Consider the following 15,380-nt stretch of genomic DNA (forward strand, 5'->3'; position numbering starts at 1 on the left):
TCTGACCGTCCACTGGCCTGGGATCTTCAACCATGGACAAGCAAATTTGATACTAAAGGAACACGGACACGGTTTAGTGAAATCACAGTGTAGATCTGTGTCGAAAATGGAGGTTCTCAAACCTTTCACAGTCCCCTTTATCTGTAAACAAGAGCGCTCTGAGAGCACAATATCCCCCGCTGGCAACTCGGCCATAACTTGTAAAATGCGACCGAATTGAATAAAATTGCAATATGCATATTACCAACATATAACAAGGAATCCTGCCAAGTTTCGTGAAATTCCTCCAAAAATTGTGAGAGGAGTTGATTTCAGAAGGTGAGCACCCTTCCTGGGACGGACAGACAGACAGACAGACATCACCACGACATACAGTGGTGCTTGAAAGTTTGTGAACCCTTTAGAATCTTCTATATTTTTCTGCATAATAAATATGACCTAAAACAAGATCAGATTTTCACACAAGCCCTAAAAGTAGATAAAGAGAACCCAGTTAAACAAATGAGACAAAAATATTATACATGGTCATTTATTTATTGAGGAAAATGATCCAATATTACATATCTGTGAGTGGCAAAAGTATGTGAACCTTTGCTTTCAGTATCTGGTGTGCAGCAATAACTGCAACTAAATGTTTGCGGTAACTGTTGATCAGTCCTGCACACCGGCTTGGAGGAATTTTAGCCCGTTCCTCCGTACAGAACAGCTTCAACTCTGGGATGTTGGTGGGTTTCCTCACATGAACTGCTCACTTCAGGTCCTTCCACAACATTTCGACTGGATTAAGGTCAGGACTTTGACTTGGCCATTCCAAAACATTAACTTTATTCTTCTTTAACCATTCTTTGGTAGAACAACTTGTGTGCTTAGGGTCGTTGTCTTGCTGCATGACCCACCTTCTCTTGAGATTCAGTTCATGGACAGATGTCCTGACATTTTCCTTTAGAATTCGCTGGTATAATTCAGAATTCATTGTTCCATCAGTGATGGCAAGCCGTCCTGGCCCAGATGCAGCAAAACAGGCCCAAACCATGATACTACCACCACCATGTTTCACAGATGGGATAAGGTTCTTATGCTGGAATGCAGTGTTTTCCTTTCTCCAAACAGAACACTTCTCATTTAAACCAAAAAATTCTATTTTGGTCTCATCCATCCACAAAACATTTTTCCAATAGCCTTCTGGCTTGTCCACGTGATCTTTAGCAAACTGCAGACAAGCAGCAATGTTCTTTTTGGAGAGCAGTGGCTTTCTCCTTGCAACCCTGCCATACACTCCATTGTTGTTCAGTGTTCTCCTGATGGTGGACTCATGAACATTAACATTAGCCAATGTGAGAGAGGCCTTCAGTTGCTTAGAAGTTACCCTGGGGTCCTTTGTGACCTCGCCGACTATTACATGCCTTGCTCTTGGAGTGTTCTTTGTTGGCTGACCACTCCTGGGGAGGGTAACAATAGTCTTGAATTTCCTCCATTTGTACACAATCTGTCTGACTGTGGATTAGTGGAGTCCAAACTCTTTAGAGATGGTTTTGTAACCTTTTCCAGCCTCATGAGCATCAACAACGCTTTTTCTGAGGTCCTCAGAAATCTCCTTTGTTCGTGCCATGATGCACTTCCACAAACATGTGTTGTGAAGATCAGACTTTGATAGATCCCTGTTCTTTAAATAAAACAGGGTGCCCACTCACACCCGATTGTCGTCCCATTGATTGAAAACACCTGACTCGAATTTCACCTTCAAATTAACTGCTAATCCTAGAGGTTCACATACTTTTGCCACTCACAGATATGTAATACTGGATCATTTTCCTCAATAAATAAATGACCAAGTATAATATTTTTGTCTCATTTGTTTAACTGGGTTCTCTTTATCTACTTTTAGGACTTGTGTGAAAATCTGATGATGTTTTCGGTCATATTTATGCAGAAATATAGAAAATTCTAGAGGGTTCACTTTGGGCCTTTCAGCCAGCGGGTGATAATAAAAAAAAAAAATTTTTTGCCAAATTACATGAAATGCCTCCAAAAATTGTTTGGGAAGTTGATTTCAGAAAGCAAGCACACCTTGATGAAATTGCCAAAATAGAAGTTTGTTAATAATCAAGGGCATAACTCTGGTAAAATTTGCCCAAATTAAACGAAATTTCAATATGTGTATAAATGTCGTATAAAAAAAATCTTTTGCCAAGTTTGGTGAAATTCCTCCAAAAGTTGTGAAAGGAGTTGATTTCAGAAGGAAAACACGCTCTCATGAAATTCCGAATTGAACAAAATAATGTGTGTACTACCGATATACAACAATGCCTCGTCAAGTTTGGTGAAATTCCTTCAAAAACTGTGAGAGGAGCTGATTTCAGAAGGTGAGTACCCTTTCCTGGGACGGACAGACGGACGGACGGACATCGCCACGACATAATCCCCCTTTGAGCCTTTCGGCCAGCGGGAGATAAAAATATGAAAACTCTCAGATTTATCGTTACAAACAATTCAGGTACATTGTGTACCGTCACATACGTGATTGTTAGCCTCTCTCTCCTCCCTCTCGTGCCTCCTGCTCGTCCTCCTGCCTCGTCCGTCCTCTGTTGGCTCGGATTCTGAATGTCTGCTCCTGTGATGATCCCCGCCTCCATCTCTCCTCTTGAACTTCGCCTCATGTCTCTGGTGCTGGGACAGGCGCAACAGCTTGTCCTTCTTATAGAAATCGTCGGCAGGATGGTGGGAGGAGAAATAGCGGTCCCTGCTGCGCTCGTCTGCCGGTGTGAGGTAGGGCTTTCTGCGCTCGTTGGGTCTGTCGTCCTCATCGTTCCGCCACTCGTCCCTGTCACGTGGCATCCACTCCCATGACCCTCGCTGTGGGCCAATGCCGTTTATCCAGGGCGCCGCCTGGGGGCTGTGAGTGGAGCTGCAGGAGGTGAAGCTGGGACTGTGTGAGGGCGGAGTCAGGGAGCGAGTGAGGGGGCTGCGTGAGCGTGTCCGCTCTGGAGGATACCTGTGAAAAACAAATACGAGGTAAAACATCTTCAAAGATTGAGACATATGAAAAGGTTTCATCCAAGCTGATAAGAGAAGTTTGGCGGACGAAATACATTTTGTATTTGAATGTAAATACCAACGTCATCTAAAGCAAGTTCATGAAGATTTGGATGTGTGTTCATGGAACTTGCCGGTAACATTGCAGCAAGTTTTTAAAATTAAAAAAGAAAAAAGGGGGAAGTTGTCGAGGGTCTTCCTGAGTGAACATGCCATTTTGTCTGAACGTCACAGGTATGAATCCTGACGATGGCTGAGAGCCCAAGTGCTCTCTGAGTGGGAGGGGCATACTCACTCTCCCCCATCAATCACAGGTTTCTGTGAGCTGGTGTATGTGGAAGAGGGCAGAAAGCGTTTTCCCTCCGAAAAAGTGTACTACACTGCCCTGTGATGGAGCATGAGCAGCAGTAAAAAAAAAAGAGCAAGTTTGCGTGTCTCGGCAGAAGCACGCGTTAACCTTTCGTTTAAGTTTTTAATGCAAGTATACGAAATTTTAGGCCCCGTTCACACGAGTACGCAGCCTCACGCAATACGCTGTCGTTTTGAAAAAAATCTCCGTAAACACGGCGTCGTCTCAATTCACTGGAAACGACCCAAAACGCTGTAGTACATATGCCAGGCCTGCATGTGGCGCTGTGACGCCGCCACACCAATACACTAAAACCGGAAGAGAAGCCATGGAGCATGCGTATAAAGGTCACGCGCTGTTTACAAAACAAGCTCATAACACGAGAAGTTTTGTTGCTCCTCACAGTAATATAAAAGCAGAAGGTTTTGTTGTAGCAGCCGTAACAGACCGAGTTGTTTCTGCAGTACGAGCACAAGCCTGTAGTCCGCCGTTGGTGTTATAACGCGTCCAGCGGCGGCGACTGAGGTTAAAGGTTAGAGAGGCGGGGCTTATACGTCATCGTTTCTGAAAAAATCCGCTTCGCCGTCCAGACGACTCCGGGCTATCCGGCGTTTTAGGATTTTCCCACTCTGGGACCCGTTTTCAAAAAATACCGGTTTCACACCTCGAAAAAGCCAGATCCGTCTGGACGCGAGGCCGAAACGATAAAGCATTTATGCGGATTCGACAAAAACGTACTCGTGTGGACGGGGCTTTAGATTACGCAAATTAGTTAATAAATACTTGATAATCAACTGGTAAAATTGGCATTTGACTTTTAAACCCTACATTTTAGAAATACAATCTTCAATGATCGTAATAATTTATATAAAAACATTCAAATACAACTTTAAGGGTATTTTAGGGGCATGTTCATGAGAAAAAGATTATGGGATATTTTGGTAAAAAAAAGAAAAAAAAATCAAGAGTATTTATATGAGTGCTTATGGTTAGATTATTAAAAATATTTGATTTAAAGATATTTAATGAAAGTAATCACACATCTCGGTGTTCATTTCTCTCTTACCGGTCCATCTCGTGCAGTTCCTCTCTCTCCCTCTGAGAGTTGATGTCTTGGATGATGGATTCCACGTCTTTACCAGGTTTCTGTGTTCACGCAAGACGACACACACACACAGTTTGTGTTTGCATTGATGGCATTTCAAAATTCAACTGTGTGTAAAATACCTTTAATATATACTAGTGCATCTCAAAAAATTAGAATACCATGAAAAAGTTCATTTTTTTCATAATTTAATTCAAAAAGGTAAACTTTCATATATTCTATATTCATTACATGTAAAGTGAAATATTTAAAGCCTTTTTTGTTTTAATTTTGATGATTATGGCTTATAGCTCATGAAAATCAGAAATCCAGTATCTCAAATTATTAGAATATTCCCCAAGGTCAATCAAAAAAAGGATTTACAATACAGAAATGTCCAACTTCTGAAAAGTATATTCATTTATACACTCAATACTTGGTTGGGGCTCCTTTACCATGAATTACTGTATCAATGCGGTGTGGCATGGAGGTGATCAGTCTGTGGCACTGCTGAGGTGTTATTGAAGCCCAGGTTGCTTTGATAGTGGCCTTCAGCATATCTGTATTTTTGGGTCGGGTGTTTCTCATCTTCCTCTTGACAATACCCCATAGATTCTCTATGGGGTTCAGGTCAGGCAAGTTGGCTGGCCAATCAAACACAGTAATATCATGGTCAGCAAACCATTTGGTAGTAGTTTTGGCACTGTGGGTAGGTGCCAAGTCCTGCTGGAAAAGGAAATCAGCATCTCCAAAAAGCTCGTCAGCAGATGGAAGCATGAAGTGCTCTAAAATCTCCTGGTAGATGGCTGTGTTGACTTTGGACTTGATAAAATACAGTGGACCAACACCAGCAGATGATATGGCACCCCAAATTATCACAGACTGTGGAAACTTCACACTGGGCTTCAAACACCTTGGATTCTGTGCCTCTCCACTCTTCCTCCAGACTCTAGAACCGTGATTTCCAAATTAAATGCAAAATGTACTTTCATCTGAAAAGAGGACTTTGGACCACTGAGCAACAGTCCATTTCTTTCTCTCCTTAGCCCAGATAAGACACTTCTGACATTGTCTCTGGCTCAGGAGTAGCTTGATATTAGGAATGCGAAAGTTGTATCCCCTTTCTTGAAGATGTCTGTTCGTGATGGGTCTTGATACACTGACACCAGCCTCAGTCCACTCCTTGTGAAGCTCTCCCAAGTTCTTGAATCAACTTTTCTTGACAATCCTCTCAAGACTGCGGCCATCCCTGTTGCTTGTGCACCTTTTCCAGCCACCCTTTTCAGCAATGACCTTTTGTGGCTTACCCTCCTTGTGGAGGGCATCAGTGATCATCTTCTGGACAACAGTCAAGTCAGCAGTCTTCCCCATGATTGTGGTTGTGTGTACTGAACTAGACCGAGAGATACACTGTGTTCATACTGTTTTACTCAAACTCGAAATGAAATATTCTAATATTTTGAGATGGGGTTTTTTTATGTTTTTGTACTGTATGCCATACTGATTAAAATTAAAATAGAAAAATACTTGAAACATTTTAGTTTATGTGTAATGAGTCTATAATATATAACATTTTCACTTTCTTAAATAACTGATGGAAAATATTGAACTTTTTCACAATATTCTAATTTTTTGAGATGCACTAGTAGAGTGCTCAGTGTAAATGAGTGCACCCCCTTTGAAAAGTAACATTTTAAACAATATCTCAATGAACACAAACAATTTCCAAAATGTTGAAAAGACAAAGTTTAATATAACATCTGTTTAACATAACGGGAAAAATTAAGGTTAATAATATAATTTAGATTACACATTTTTCAGTTTTACTCAAATTAGGGTGGTGCAAAAATGAGTACACCCCACAACAAAAACTACTACATCTAGTATTTTGTATGGCCTCCATGATTTTTAATGACAGCACCAAGTCTTCTAGGCATGGAATGAACAAGTTGGCAACATTTTGCAACATCAATCTTTTTCCATTCTTCAACAACGACCTCTTTTAGTGACTGGATGCTGGATGGAGAGCGATGCTCAACTCGTCTCTTCAGAATTCCCTATAGGTGTTCGATTGGGTTCAGATCAGGAGACATACTTGGCCACTGAATCACTTTCACCCTGTTCTTCTTCAGAAATCCAACAGTGGCCTTAGATGTGTGTTTAGGATCATTGTCATGTTGGAAAAGTGCATGATGACCAAGGGCATGGAGTGATGGTAGCATCTTCTCTTTCAGTATGGAGCAATACATCTGTGAATTCATGATGCCATCAATGAAATGCAGCTCCCCGACACCAGCAGCACTCATGCAGCCCCACATAAGGACACTGCCACCACCATGTTTCACTGTAGGCACCAGGCATTTTTCTTTGTATTCCTCACCTTTGCGACGCCATCAGTTCCAAAAACATTTATCTTGGTCTCATCACTCCAGAGTATAGAGCCCCAGTAGTCTTCATCTTTGTCAGCACGGGCCCTGGCAAACTCTAGGCGGGCTTTTTTATGCCTGGGCTTTAGGAGAGGCTTCTTTCGTGGACGGCATCCATGCATGCCGTTCCTCTGCAGTGTACGCCGTATTGTGTCACGGGAAATAGTCACCCCAGTTTGGCTTTCTACTTCTTTAGATAACTGCAGTGAACTTGCATGCCAATTTTCTTCAACCCTTCTCATCAGAAGATGCTCCTGTCGAGGTGTTAACTTCCGTGGACGACCTGGACGTCTCTGTGAGATGGTTGCAGTTCCATCTTTCTTAAATTTGTGTACCACTTTTGCTACAGTACTCTGACTGATAAGTAAAGCTTTGCTGATCTTCTTGTAGCCTTCACCTTTGTGGTGTAAAGAAATTATTTTCTTTGGGGAATTCTGAAGAGACAAGTTGAGCATCACTCTCCATCCAGCATCCAGTCACTAAAAGAGGTCGTTGTTGAAAAATGGAAAAAGATTGATGTTGCAAAATGTCACCAACTTGTTCATTCCATGCCTAGAAGACTTGGTGCTGTCATTAAAAATCATGGAGGCCATACAAAGTACTAGATGTAGTAGTTTTTGTTGTGGGGTGTACTCATTTTTGCACCACCCTAATTTGAGTAAAACTGAAAAATGTGTAATCCAAGTTTATATTATTAACCTTACTTTCACGTTAGAAGTTAAACAGATGTTATATTAAACTTTGTCTCATCAACATTTTGGAAATTGGTTGTGTTCATTGAGATTTTGTTTAAAATGTTACTTTTCAAAGGGGGTGTACTCATTTACGCTGAGCACTTTATATATATATATATATATATATATATATATATATATATATAAAAACTGTATATCCATGGTGCAGCAATAGTTTAAAACAAGAGGACTGTCGTCTTCTTTCGGCTGCTCCTGTTACGGGTCGCAACAGTGGATCATCATGATCCGCATATTTGATTTGGCATAGGCTTTTACACCGGATGCCCTTCCTGATGCAATCCTCCCCAATCTATCTGGGATAAGGACCAGCAGTAAATATGTATGCACTGGCTTGTACAACCCCAGCAGCTGGGTGCTTAGTTTAAAACAGTAGATTAAAATAGTGAAATAAAATAGCCATAAAACAATTTAAAATAAGCTCAAAAACCTTTTTTTTTCCCGAAACGTCACATCTTACAGTACATTTGATCAAAAAATTATTTATAAGATTATTAAAATCAACTTTATTTACAAGGTATCTTTCACATTAAAAAAAAAAAAAAAAGTAGTGTTTTATAATATAAATAAATATAACCCTGAATCAGAAAATTTGGGACAGTCTGGAATATGCAAATAAATAAAAAGCAGTGATTTCTAAATTGACTTTGACTTGTCCTGGACTGGCACGCTGCGTCTCACACGCTCGTGAAATGGAGGAGCTGAATCTGATCCGGTTGACGGTAGAGGAGATCGGTGATTAAAAAGTCGGGCAAAGAATTTGATGGAATAAAAAAGGAGACGCTGAGTGAGACATCATCTGCAAGTCTTTGACTTGACAAGTCATTACAGACAGAATAAGCCGAAGATATTTTGTTTTGTTGGTCAACTTCATTTCAGTTGTTAATGTTCATCCGTTCCTGTGTTGCAGACCTGTAACACATTCCAAAAACGTCGGGACGGGGCAATTCTGGGCAAGTAACGAGGTGCAACAATCAAATAACGATGTGATTTGAAAGCAAAGACGGGCTGTGGCTCTCCAGTTTGTCAACAAATGTGTGAGGAAATGCTGAAAATGTTCATTGAAATGTTTAAAAACAACGTTCCTCAGGGAAAGACAGGAAGGGTTTGGATATTTCACCCTCTACGGTGCATGATATCTTTAAACGATTCAAGGAATCTGGAGGAATTCCAGTGCGGAAAGGACAAGGGCCCAAGCCTAATCTGAACACCTGTGATCTCTGATCCCTCGGACGGCACTGCATCAAGAACCGTCATTCATCTATAGCTGAGAGAACCGCATGGTCAGGCTCGAAACATCTTTTAAGTGTTGTGAGAAGGAATGGCAACGTTACAAAGTGGTACATGTTTTACCATACCAATTTTGCTTTATGGTCATGAGCTTTGGGTAATGACCGAAAGGACAAGATCGCGGATACAAGCAGCCGAAATGAGTTTCCTTCGCAGGGTGGCTGGGCGCTCCCTTAGAGATAGGGTGAGAAGCACAGTCACTCGGGAGGAGCTCGGAGTAGAGCCGCTGCTGCTCCACATCGAGAGGAATCAGCTGAGGTGGCTCGGGCATCTTTTTCGGATGCCTCCTGGACGCCTCCCTCGGGAGGTGTTCCAGGCATGTCCCCCTGGGAGGAGGCCCCGGGGAAGACCCAGGACACGCTGGAGGGACTATGTCTCTCGGCTGGCCTGGGAACGCCTCGGTGTTCTTCCCGAGGAGCTGGCCGAGGTGTCTGGGGAAAGGGAAGTTTGGGCTTCCCTGCTTAGACTGCTGCCTCTGCGACCCAGTCCCGGATAAAGCGGAAGAAGACGAGAATTTTGCTTTAAATACATTTTAAAGGGATAAATACAGTGAGAGTAAAAAGTATTTGATCCCTTGCTGATTTTGTTGGTTTGCCCACTAATAAAGACATGATCATTGAGGGAAATAAGTATTTGATCCCCTAGTATGCATTAGGAGTTCTGGCTTTCACAGACCAGTCAGACACTCCCAATCAACTTGTTACCTGAATTGAAGACGCCTGTTCTAACTAATCACCTGTATGAAAGACACCTGTTCACAGAATCAGACAATCAGACAGATTCCAAACTCTCCAACATGGGTAAGACCAAAGAACTCTCTCAGGACCTCAGAGACAGGATTGTTGACCTGCACAAATCCGGAATGGGCTGCAAAAGCATTAGCAAGATGCTGGGTATTAAAGTAACAATCATTGGTGCAATTGTGAGAAAATTTAAGAAGTATAACATGACCATCAATAGACCTCGGTCTGGTGCTCCACAGATGATTTCACCTCGTGGGGTGGCAATGATCATGAAAACTGTGAGAAATTGGCCTGCAACCACACAGCGGGAGTTAGTGAATGACCTCAAGGCAGCTGGGACCACAGTCACCAGGAAAACAATTGGCAACGCTTTGCGCCGCAATGGATTAAAATCCTGCAGTGCCCGAAAGGTACCCCTGCTTAAGAAGGCACATGTGGAGGCCCGCCTAAAGTATGCCAATGATCATCTCAAAGATGTACAAAGTGATTGGGAGAAGGTTCTGTGGTCAGACGAGACCAAAATTGAACTATTTGGCCTAAACTCTACTCGTCATGTGTGGAGGAAGAAAAATGCTGCCTATGACCCCAGGAACACTGTGCCCACCGTCAAGCATGGAAGTGGAAGCATTATGTTTTGGGGGTGTTTCTCTGCCAAGGGCACAGGGCTACTTCACCGCAACAGTGGGAAGATGGATGGAGCCATGTACCGTGCAGTCCTGAGGGACAACCTCCTCCCCTCTGCCAGGAAGTTGAAAATGGGCCGTGGTTGGGTCTTCCAACATGACAACGACCCGAAGCATACAGCAAAGGCAACAAAGGAGTGGCTCAAGAAGAACCACATTAAGGTCATGGAGTGGCCCAGCCAGTCTCCGGACCTCAATCCAATCGAAAATCTATGGAGGGAGCTGAAGGTCCGAGTTGCCAAGCGACAGCCCACCAACCTTAATGATTTAGAGAGGATCTGCAAAGAAGTGTGGGCCAAAATTCCCCCTGATGTGTGTGCTAACCTTGTGGTTAACTACAACAAACGTTTGTCCGCTGTGCTTGCAAACAAAGGCTTTGCCACCAAGTATTAAGTGCTTTTGGCTAGAGGGATCAAATCCTTATTTCCCTCAATGAAATACAAATCAATTAAAATATATTCTTTCAAGTTATTTTCTGGATTTTCGTTTTGATATTCTGTCTCTCCATGTTAGAATACATCTACCGTTAAAAGTATAGAATGATCATGTCTTTATTAGTGGGCAAACCAACAAAATCAGCAAGGGATCAAATACTTTTTACCCTCACTGTACATTTATTAAGAATAAAATTAGCTCAGCTGTTTGAAGTCTTTTCTATAAAACTGCTTTGTGACAATGTCCGTTGTTAAAAGCGCCATACCAAAACTGATTTGACTTAAATGTGTTGCAAGAACTCAAATATCAATTCATTAAAATCAGGGCTTTGAACCGGTTCAAGGAACGAAAACGAAAACCAGGAACTTTTTCTATTTCATATGGAACAGAAACGAAACCAGAAACTTTATTATTTTTTATGTTCCGGAACAGAAACGCTTATTAAAAATAATGGTAACCGGTTAATACTGGTTTTTATTTCGTTCCTCAAAGTTTCCGTAGCCTACAAATAAAAAAAAGTTATTCTTCTCCTGCGCAAGTTTCTATGACCCGCTGGGATTCACTTCCTGTGTGACGTTCGCTGACTGAATGGAGAGAGCGGGAGGGTGGACTACTATCACGTCTCCACATCTTAAATAAGAGGTAAATATTGCAGTCTATCGTTATTCAAAAACGTCAATTTCAAACACGATATCAATATATTTGTCCACGTTAATGAGAGGCTCGTGAACATTTAAATGACGTTAACCTCTGTTAGCCTATCAATGCATAGGGCCTGACTAGTGTTTGGTAACACACTAAACGAATTATCTTTCATTTTTGGCACTTTTTCTGTTTGTGTAGATGGGAAGACATACTGAGAATCCAAATCGCCAACATTTTAAAAATAATTGTTTTGAATTATTTCTTGTCTTATTTAATGAAGGTTGTAATAGAATTAGCCTACATTTGGCTTAAGCTGGATGAGACCGAGACATAATTTTATAGCCATTTGTTAAACAGCTGACAGGGAACGTAATTAACCGTTCCGGGAACGAAATTTTTTTGTTCTAACCGGTTCGGGAACGTCTATTTAATGGTGGAACCCAAAACCGGAAACGTTAAAATTCCGTTTCTGTTCGGAACGAACCAATAGGAAAAAAATTCTGGTTCAAAGCCCTGATTAAAATTCACGAGGGAAAACAAATAATGTGCTGTTGTGTTTCTTTGAGTACAATACAGGTCCAAGATTATTTACAAATCGTTGTTTTCAGTTTTAATTTCAATTTGAACAATCATGATTAAATAACGAGGCATACAATACTATATATAAAAACATCTAGGAATTAAAGTAGTGCCAGTTATTGATTTATTATTTATTTAATAAAAACAGTATTGCTTAATGTCAACATAGCTTGAAGTATTATATCAAGATTTTAGGCAAACTCTAACAGTGTGGTTTGTTTAAAATAATTATTTGCATTAAAGGTCCCATGGCATGGTGGTTTGTTGATGCTTTAAACGGGCTCGTGGAGGTTTCCGGATGTTATATCCGCAGCCTTTCTCGAAATGAACCCTCGGCACGTAGATATAGCCTCCTGGGAGAAAGCCCCATTTCAGCGCTTTTCCCAGTGCGTCGTTTTGCTAATGAGAAGCAGGAGGCGGGGAAGGGTAGACGGTGGGGGCGGGTCTTATCATTAATATTCATGACATGTAAACGTGTTACCTCTGATTGGCTAACAGCACTGTGACGCTACCTCCAGTGGGTCAGAACAAGCGGATGTGGGTGTCTTACTATGGCGAGAGAGAAGGAACAAACCGTGAAGGGAAAAATACCGCGCGCTGACGTCATTAAGGTGCGACGCGAGGAAATAAAATAAATTCAACAAATGTTTGGGTTTTTACTGAAGAAACAAACAAATAAAATGAACGAGTGACTTAAAAAAAAGAATGTGGGCGTCTTTGTAAAAACTGTTTTGATTGGCTATTATAACAGAGCATGCTGCATGCTTTTTGGTTTTGTAGCGCAGAGTACCTGGCTAACTGCAGGAAGCGGTTAGCTGCACAGCTAATGTAGCCATTGCAAGGCTAACGCACCGATTTTAAAACACGGCAAAACGACTTAACAGTTATACAGTTACTTGTTCGGTGTTTGAGGCTGATGCGGCAGGGATGCTTGGTACGGACCCAGGCTTCAGTGACAGTTGATGTGCAAAACCTGCCCTGTACTGTCCCAAGTTGTGGAAACATTCATCAGGAAAATGCTTCCGACAAACATACACCGTCTTAGGCAGACTCGACGGCGTATTATTGAAGTAAATAAAATTAAGCCACTGCGTCTTCAGGGGCTCTCCCGTCGGCAGTAAAAACAGACTCCTTTCTGTGTTGTCACATCCATGTACAGCGCAATTTCCATGTTTGGTGGCAACTTTTGAGCTGGGCGGGCAATCCATACAGTGGGTGGGAATCCAGAGGGGGGGCGTGGGGATCATCTGCCTTGCTGACGTAGTAAAGGGAAGAGTTTATCAACGCGCCGTTTTGACGCGCCATTGTCAAACGTTGGGCATAGTTTGGTTTACACATTATGAAATTTCTAGCCACTGGGGTGACTTAAGAAGGTCAGAGGAACTCATTTTAACGTTAAAAAACCTCAGAAAGTGAAAATTTCATGCCATGGGACCTTTAATTTAATTCGGTTCACGCGCGATACAATAATTACTAGGTATAAAATTAACATGGACATTTCCTAAGAGAGAACAGGTGACTGCGGTCGAATTTATATACTAAATTTAAATGGTGTGAAATTCATTTTATTTATTGTAATAAATAAATAAGCATAGAATTCAGACATGCTGTGGCCAAAAAGGGTTGTGTGGGAGGGAATTTTTATTTTTTTTAAAGATAAAACAAAAAATAAATGAAAGCTGTGTAACGGGGCGTGAGCAGGCGAGCTCCTCACCTTGAGCTGCAGCTCCTTGTATCTCTTGGACATGCGGATGAGGAGCTTCTGGTCGTTGATGGTGGCCGGATGGAGCTGGTAGTACTGCACCATGGCCTGGGCCGCCTCCACGTACGCCATCTCCAGGAAAGCCTGCAAAGGAAAATTAGCAACACACAAAATATGTCAAAGGATTAACGCAACAGATCTCTGGGGCGTGTCGGTTTTCCCAGCAATGTAAATCTTGAGGACAGTTACAAGGCTGGACTGGCACACTGCATCTCACACGCTCGTGAAATGGAGGAGCTGAATCTGATCCGGTTGACGGTAGAGGAGATCGGTGATTAAAAAGTCGAGTAAAGAATTTGATGGAATAAAAAAGGAGACGCTGAGTGAGACATCATCTGCAACAGAAAGCATGTCACATGGCGTTCCTGTCTGTTTCAACCTGAGCCAGTCCGGGACACTCGAACCCGGGGGAGACAACCAACAACAAACCGGTGGATAAGACTATAATCATGTACAACACTGAGACAACAGGCTGAATTTAAATAAAAACAAACAAACAAACAATAATAATTTATGCAATTAATGATATTATGACAGAATAAATTTTTAAAAATAAAACAAAATTGGAGAGATAAAATATAACGTTATATTTGCTGTGAAACTGATCTCAGTTTTAACATCCAAACTGATTACAAATACAGCTAACTATCATATAGCTAACATCGACAGAATATACAGCTAATGATTTTTTTTTTTTTACTGTTTCTAGAATTATTCCATCCATCTCCATCATATAGCTAGCGGCACGGTGGTGTAGTGGTTAGCACTGTTGCGTCACAGCAAGAAGGTCCGGGTTCGAGCCCCGTGGCCGGCGAGGGCCTTTCTGTGCGGAGTTTGCATGTTCTCCCCGTGTCCGCGTGGGTTTCCTCCGGGTGCTCCGGTTTCCCCCACAGTCCAAAGACATGCAGGTTAGGTTAACTGGTGACTCTAAATTGACCGTAGGTGTGAATGTGAGTGTGAATGGTTGTCTGTGTCTATGTGTCAGCCCTGTGATGACCTGGCGTGTCCAGGGTGTACCCCGGCAGATTCTACCGTAACTGGATCCATTAACCACTTGCCCACGAAATAAGAAATTTTTCTCGTCCTTTTTTCAGTGAGGTAATATTTTCAAGATTGAAAATATGGTATTTGGTCTTCTAAAACAGCACGTCATTTAAAAATACACTGAGTATATCAATAAAAGATTTTTAAAGAATAAAGTTCTATTTCTTTGACATATCTGACAGACATAACTCCCATTTTAAAAATCCCTTTCATTATCCCTGTTGCTATCGTCAGTGAATTTCTGTCAGATGACCTGACGATAGACTCGGCCATTATGGATCTTTGGTAGTTATCGTGTGGAAGCAGGCTTTATCATTTTTGGGTGCCAACAGATAGAGTTGAAATAGATCAACAGCGAAAAAACTATCTCGTTCACGAGAGAAGCCCACAGTTATTTTTTAAAAAATGCTATCGTCAGTCTGTCAGTCGAATGCACCTGACGATAGCAAAATTCAAGCCCTCGCCACGCACATGTTGACTGACGCAAAGAGGAAATTCTACTGCGCGAGAGTTTTGTGACAGCAGACATTTACTTCCGGGCAAGACTTGGAGTTC

The 15,380-nt window shown here is 41.8% G+C and overlaps 1 protein-coding gene across 1 annotated transcript in view; it reads right to left on the minus strand.

The window, feature by feature from the left end:
• The window catches only part of rbm20 (RNA binding motif protein 20), a 143,202-nt gene that overhangs the window by 25,843 nt on the left and 101,979 nt on the right, over positions 1 to 15,380 (minus strand). The window contains exons 7-9 of the mRNA XM_060911416.1: positions 13,734 to 13,865; positions 4,449 to 4,528; positions 2,518 to 2,992 (exon numbers count right to left, since the gene is read on the minus strand). Coding sequence (XP_060767399.1) covers positions 2,518 to 2,992; positions 4,449 to 4,528; positions 13,734 to 13,865 — 687 coding nt within the window. The remainder of the gene's footprint in view (positions 1 to 2,517; positions 2,993 to 4,448; positions 4,529 to 13,733; positions 13,866 to 15,380) is intronic.

The sequence above is a fragment of the Neoarius graeffei genome, chromosome 27 (genome assembly GCF_027579695.1).
Source record: "Neoarius graeffei isolate fNeoGra1 chromosome 27, fNeoGra1.pri, whole genome shotgun sequence".
In the NCBI taxonomy this organism is placed as follows: Eukaryota; Metazoa; Chordata; class Actinopteri; order Siluriformes; family Ariidae; genus Neoarius; species Neoarius graeffei.